This window comes from Clupea harengus, chromosome 2, assembly GCF_900700415.2.
Source record: "Clupea harengus chromosome 2, Ch_v2.0.2, whole genome shotgun sequence".
In the NCBI taxonomy this organism is placed as follows: Eukaryota; Metazoa; Chordata; class Actinopteri; order Clupeiformes; family Clupeidae; genus Clupea; species Clupea harengus.
In genome coordinates this window covers 4,145,880-4,153,379 of record NC_045153.1, presented here as the reverse complement: position 1 = coordinate 4,153,379, position 7,500 = coordinate 4,145,880, and the positions used below count along the sequence as shown (strand labels likewise).

Genomic DNA, 7,500 nt, shown 5'->3' with positions numbered 1-7,500 from the left:
GGATTAATCAATAAACTATTAGATGGGTTAATCAATAAACTATTAGATGGGTTAATCAATAAACTATTAGATGGGTTAATCAATAAACTATTAGATGGATTAATCAATAAACTATTAGATGGATTAATCAATAAACTACGTGCTTGCGTGCATGCGTGCGTTTGTGCGTGTGTGTGAGTGTGTGTGTGTGTGTGTGTGTAGTTACCCTAACCCTAGATATAGTGTAAACCTTGGAATCCTCCAGGGTAAGTGGTGTGTGTGTGTGTGTGTGTGTGTGTGTGTGTGTGTGTGTGTGTGTGTGTGTGTGTGTGTGTGTGTGTGTGTATGTGTGTTCTCCAGCACCATCTCCAGAACACTCTCCTTCTTCCATGCCTTCTCTTCATTTTCCACCCCTCGACTCCCTCACAAAGCAATCTGGGAATTGTAGTCCAGCAATATTCAGGAACAGAGCCATTTTTAGTTCTTACAATAGTATACAGTGAAAAAGCTATGTATGTAATCATAACCCATTGTCATTATAATCTGCCATCAAACACATATACCAATCTACCTAACCACCAACAGAATTTGCAGTAGCACCAGATTGCTTTTGTTTTGTCCGCAGATATCTATGCTAGCATTAAACCGTATTGCCTACAATAAACAAAGTGCATTGGACAAAACCAGATATTTGTTTCACAATTTTAAAGATATATTCACAGGTAGGGTAATTGTCTTCTGTCATTTTGGAGAACTTTGTTTGTTTAGAAAGGTCTGGAGTTAACTTGCTCTGTTTTGAGGATAAAATGTGTCGTGCCGACGAACCACTTTAGCTTCACTAGCTAGCAGTTGGCTAATTAGACCAGGTGCTGGTGCCCAAGTTGACAACTATTTGAGCTTAACTATTAAAGTTAATGTGACTCACTTTACTGAACACTTACTCGCTTGACTGATGGTGGTTAAGTTACATTCTGATCTTCCACTGGTGACGGTGGACATAATGAGAAAGAGGGTTAAGTTACATTCTGAGCTGTGGGAAATACAAATTGTAAGCGAATGGGTTCACAGACGTGGCTGAACTCATTCTGCTGTTAGCTGGCTAGCTAAACATGTTAACACCAGACCTCCACTCTCTTATAGTGGTGACTGGCAGAACACATCACATGCAGTCAATGTTCGAGTCAGTTCAAGTCTGAGTCATCAGTGCTGAAGTCCGAGTAGAGTCACGAGGCCTGGAAATCCTGTCCTGCACTCGAGTACTACAACCAGGGATGGATTAACGAACGGGCCTACCGGGCCCAGGCCCAGGGGCCCATGAGCTCAGGGGGCCCCTAAGCCAGAGCCTCTGCGTAAAGTCGCTGTTATGTATCTCTTATTTGTGATTGAAAAAGGTGTATTTTGTTCATTTGCTAATGGCTTTAATTGAGTGTACCTGTGCTGTGTTAGAAAATGTGCATGTGCACCAGGGCCATAACTATAGAAAATGCAGCCTGGAAGGTTCGTGGGCAAAGCAGACCCTGCATTCTACATTTTTCCGAACAAATTGATGTCAAAGTGTCACGAGTTTCATGCGACAGTGAACAAGGTTGATTTGTTTTTGGAGTACTAAACATCCCTTATGCTTTATATTCCCTCAAAATGGCAAACCTTTCTCATGGTTTCATAATTTTTAGGGGGAAATCGTCAGTAGCAATCTATAGCACAATTATATGCTTATCGTACATACAGTATAGAAACTATTAAAAAGCCGATTCAATTAAATGAATAATTTCGTATTTAATATGTATCTTATTCGCCAATGTCAAGTCTCTATTTGATCATGTGACGAGACGATACGATATAGCTAGTTTGGGTGCAGAATTTTGAACGTCAAGATAAGCTTTAACATGTCCAGGCCCAGGGGCCCGTGGTTTCTTAATCCGTCCATGACTACAACACAAACTATACACACACACACACACACACACACAGACAGACACACACACACACACACACACACACACACACACAAACTATACACACACACACACACACACACACACACACACACACACACACAGACACACACACACACACACACACACACAGACACACACACACACAGACACACACACACAGACACACACACACTCTCTCTCTGTCTGGGTGTATATGGTAACACTCCTTTTCTCCTCCCCCAGATGCCCATCATGTCTATTCCTAAGGAGCCATTCCTCCCCAGGAAAGGTGAGTCAGACCAGAGAGGGCACTGAGGCCCACACACCCATACTCACACACACCCATACTCACACACATTCATACTCACACACACCCATACTCACACACACCCATACTCACACACATTCATACTCACTCACACCCATACTCACATACATCCATACTCACACACATCCATACTCACATACACCCATACTCACACACACCCATACTCACACACATTCATACTCACACACATCCATACTCACACACATTCATACTCACACACACCCATACTCACACAAATCCATACTCACTCACATCCATACTCACACACACCCATACTCACACAAATCCATACTCACACACATCCATACTCACACACATCCATACTCACACACACCCATACTCACATACATCAACACTAAACACCTCATGAAAAAAACAACACCTCACTAGACACCACACTAGACACAGATGAGGTCCTCTGTAACACCCTTCATAAAACAACACTACACTGGACACCTCATTAAACAACACCTCACTAGACACCACACTAGACACCTCATAAAACAACACTACACTAGACACAGATGAGGTTCTCTGTAACACCCTTCATAAAACAACACCACACTGGACAATGCACACAGATAAGGCTTCTCTCTAACACCTCTTAAAACAACACCACACTGGATAGTTTACACTGATGTGTATCAGTTGGGAACCCTCTTCAAAGGTGATGTGCACTCTGAAAGGTTAAAAGAAGCGGTATTAATGCTGTTGACATGAAACCATGCAGGTGGCATTAGATCTTGAGTGAGTGTGTGTGCGTGTGTGTGTGTGTGTGTGTGTGTGTGTGTGTGTGTGTGTGTGTGTGTGTGTGTGTGTAACAGTCCTCCTGAACAGGACCTTGGGTGTAATGCCCCTTCCCAAGAACCTCAGCCTTCCAGGAACCAGGAGAATTCTGGGTAATCACCTTCACTAACCTTCAGTGGCCCTTACTTCCTCAGAGTAGCCGTGCCCTTCGACCCCTCACCTTTGACCCTTCACCTTTTCACCCCTCATCTAATCTTTCTCTCTCAAATATGTTTCATGTTATTTCAGACATCTTACAATTTTACTGTAGAATGCATTTTGATTTGAATGTTGAAGTAACTTGTCTTTTTAGGTGTTACTATTACACACACACACACACACACACACACACACACACACACGCACAGACACATACACATACACACACACACACACACACACACACACACAGGAAATACACACAGTCCAGTCACAATGGGCCCTAATATCATAGGGCAACAAGCACCGTGAATGGGCAGAGAATACTGTAGGTGGGGACACAGAGAGGTGTGTTCAAGCATCAATGGGTTGAGTCATTAGTGGATGTGGCAGTTATTCTTTATCAGCCATCAGCAATGATTCAACCATAACCTATTACTGTTCACACGGAGTTCAGTAATTGTGCTACGATAGACGGTTTACACCAGAAACGAAACTTCTTGATTCAACCATAGAGGAGTTCAGTAATTGTTCTACGATAGATGGTTTACACCAGAAACGAAAACTTCTTGATTCAGCCATAGAGGAGTTCAGTAACTGTGCTACGATAGACAGTTTACACCAGAGACGAAGCTTCTTGCGTGGGAGACCTGCCAGACATGAAATCATTTAGAATGTTTTACAGAGAAAGGTACTGCTTTGAAATAACTAATTTATACATGGACCTCCCATATCTGTGCACGTACACCCCAGCATTGTGCTGACCACCCCAATTCAAATGATTAAATTAGCTGCAGGTCAAGCATGGTGGACTTTGCGTGTTGCCCATCAATGAAATTATGGCCCAGTGATGGCAAACAGAATTCTACATTCATCTATCTATCCATCAATCTTTCTATCTATCTATCTATCTATCTATATATCTATCTGTTTATCTATCTATATATCTGTCTATCGATCTATCTATTTATGTATCTATCAATCTATCTATCTGTCTTTCTATCTATCTATATATCTATCTATTTATCTGTCTATCTATCTATCTATTGATCTCGCTCTCTCTCTCTCTCTCTCTCTCTCTGTGATGACTGGACTACTGTGAACTTTAACAGTGTTTCTTCCTCCCCTCCAGATACCACACCCACCTGGGCCCTTCCCACAGCTTTTACACCAATCACCATCCCTCCTCCACAGAGCCACGCCCACAGAAACATGACTCTATCCACAACCACCACCAATCAGAATAGAGCGACTCAACGCGTGCCCAAAACTAGCGTACAGAAAAAAGACAAGCAGCGGCAGGAAAAAGCTCTAACTTCAGGCCAGCAAACACCACAGGCCCCCAGCCCAGATGCCCAGCCCCTGCCCCCAATCACCACGCCTGTCAAACACACCCCCCCTAAACACACCCCCCCTAAACATACCCCCCCTAAACACAGCAGCCCAGACGCCCAGCCCCTGCCCCCAATCACCACGCCCGCCAAACATACCCCACCTAAACAAAGACACAGAGTGCCACATCTAGATGCCAAATACCAACCCACAACTAGGGCCCACCGACCCACAAATACCACACCTGAGTTTCAACCCCAACCTAGCAAGAATGCCCATGACCTAGCCACAACCGCTGCCCAGAAACCGCAGACCCAAGGCCCACCTAAACAGCGGACCCAAGGCCCACCTGAAGCTGATAAGCCTGACCAACCCCCCCACCAGCAGAGAGAGGCCTCCCCCACCCCACTCATCCCTGGAGATGCTCAGTCTCAGTCTCCACTCAGAAAGACTGTAGTCAGTCAGCACAGGGAACACCAGCCTCCCCCTGCAGACACTCAGCGTGAGTTTGAGAGGTCCAGCCGAGGTGAGGTGCCCTTACCAAGAACCTCCTCAACATCTAGAACCCCCTCAGCATCTAGAACCCCCTCAGCATCTAGAACCCCCTCAGCATCTAGAACCCCTGCCCACCCCCTCACTCCATCAGCCCTCACTGCGGTAGGAGGGCCGGAGGTCTTACAGGACACCACTGAGGGAATAGCAGACTCACTCACACAGATTCACACAGCCAAACACCAACCCGCTGGAGCCCAGTCGACACACAACACAGAAAAAACACCTCCGGTTGTCGTGGCAACCGCGGCAGCAGCAGAGAACCTCCATTCAGCCCAAACAGGTTTAGCTGTTCACTCAACTCAGCACGTCACTAAAGCCGCCTCAACACCCCCTCAGACAGACCGTGCCTCGCGAAACAAGAGCCCGGCCAGTTCAGCCGGCGAGCCAATCGCAACTCGGCAAGATGTATTTCCTAGCACACACGCGAGCCAACCACGTCATGCCGAGCGGCTGCCCATCACTGACAAGCAGCCACCAGGCAAAGTAAACCAAAAGCCGTTGAAAGATCCCACCAAAACCGCCAAACCTTCTACCAATGGCAAGCGGCCGGGTAGAAAGCCAAGCCGGCCCAAGCAGCAGGCGGACAAAGCGAAAGTGAAAGTGAAAAAGCCCTCCAAACCCATCCAGGCTCCAGATGGAAAAGGCCCAAAGCCAATCAAACACAGCCAACAAACATCCAGAGGTGGCAAACAGCCAATCATAGCAGGTCGAAAGCCCTTGTACCCAAAACATCAAACCACCAAGGAGCCAATCAAAACAGACCAGAGGTTGTCCAGCACCACTGATTGGCCGTTTAGCACAGGGAGACCACAAGGCCACACCCAGAAAACTCCCAGCAGCCCCTTCAGCATCACTCAGTACTCTCCGCCCACTGCTAGACAGACTCCGCCCACTGCTAGGCAGACACCCACCGCTACACAACACGTCAAACAACACACACCTAGCACAGGACAGCAAATCCAAACACACACACCTAGCCCTGCCCAGACTCAGGAGCATCCTAAACACACACACAAAACAACCAAACAAACATCCCAGAAGCGAAAAGACATACTTCTCCCGCAGTATCCTCCGAGACAAAACACTCCTCCTGTTACCGCACACACTATCAGGACCAGTCAACGTCCGACACACTCCCTCACACACACCACACTGTCCACCCAGCACCCAACCCTGGCCAGTCCCAGCCCAACCCCCCCTCACACACCCAGCAGGTAGGCCCGGCCGCCCCCGGCCCTTCCAGCGTCTCCAGCCTCCAGTTTGCCACCACCCAACGGCCTAGTAGGTCCCCGGGTAACTCAGCCATCCCTTTGCCTAAGATAGCTACTAATCCTGGCTCTCATTTCGTTTCGTTTGCAAAAACAGCAATCTCCATTTTTATTCATTATTTCATGAATCATGTTTTTTTTTGTATTATTATGCTGTGCAGAGAGATCTAAATTCATGCCAATCTACACAGAATCAGCTAGGAGAAGCTAGGCTAGAAGATAATGTGCTAATCTCGTTCTAATGGTGATGACAGCTGTGTCTATCTTACTGGATTGTTGTGAGAACTGTGGTTGTCATATACAGAAGTCTATGGTGTGAGATCCCGCTCACTCTGACTGAAAACCAAACAGATGAACACATAAAGAGGCAAAGAAAGCAGTGTCCTTAGGACTTTGAGTCCTATTAATCTAACACTGAAAGCAGTGTCCTCAGGACTATTAATCTAACACTGAAAGCAGTGTCCTCAGGATTATGAGTCCTATTAATATAACACTGAAAGCAGTGTCCTCAGGATTATGAGTCCTATTAATCTAACACTGAAAGCAGTGTCCTCAGGACTATGAAGTCATAGTGAACTCCACTAACTCAGACACCGCCCTAATCTGTCCCAAATCTGCTCTAAATTTGAGCCAGGTCCACACACACACACACACACACACACACACACACACGCCAAAATCAGTTGCTTTCAATAGCTAGATGTTCTCTAAATCATGATGTAGTTTAAATCATGATGTAGTTTAAATCATGCCCAGCTAGATGTACTCTAGATCATGATGTAGTTTAAATCATGATGTAGTTTAAATCATGTTGTAGTTTAAATCATGATGTAGTTTAAATCATGCCCAGCTAGATGTACTCTAAATCATGATGTAGTTTAAATCATGCCCAGCTAGATGTACTCTAAATCATGATGTAGTTTAAATCATGATGTAGTTTAAATCATGCCCAGCTAGATGTACTCTAAATCATGATGTAGTTTAAATCATGCCCAGCTAGATGTACTCTAAATCATGATGTAGTTTAAATCATGATGTAGTTTAAATCATGCCCAGCTAGATGTACTCTAGATCATGATGTAGTCTAAATCATGATGTCGTTTAAATCATGATGTAGTTTAAATCATGATGTAGTTTAAATCATGCCCAGCTAGAT

At 45.3% G+C, this 7,500-nt stretch overlaps 1 protein-coding gene across 1 annotated transcript in view; it reads left to right on the top strand.

The window, feature by feature from the left end:
• Positions 1-7,500, top strand: part of LOC105911462 (target of Nesh-SH3) — a 33,580-nt gene that overhangs the window by 5,023 nt on the left and 21,057 nt on the right. The window contains exons 6-7 of the mRNA XM_042709536.1: positions 2,160-2,205; positions 3,069-3,143. Coding sequence (XP_042565470.1) covers positions 2,160-2,205; positions 3,069-3,143 — 121 coding nt within the window. The remainder of the gene's footprint in view (positions 1-2,159; positions 2,206-3,068; positions 3,144-7,500) is intronic.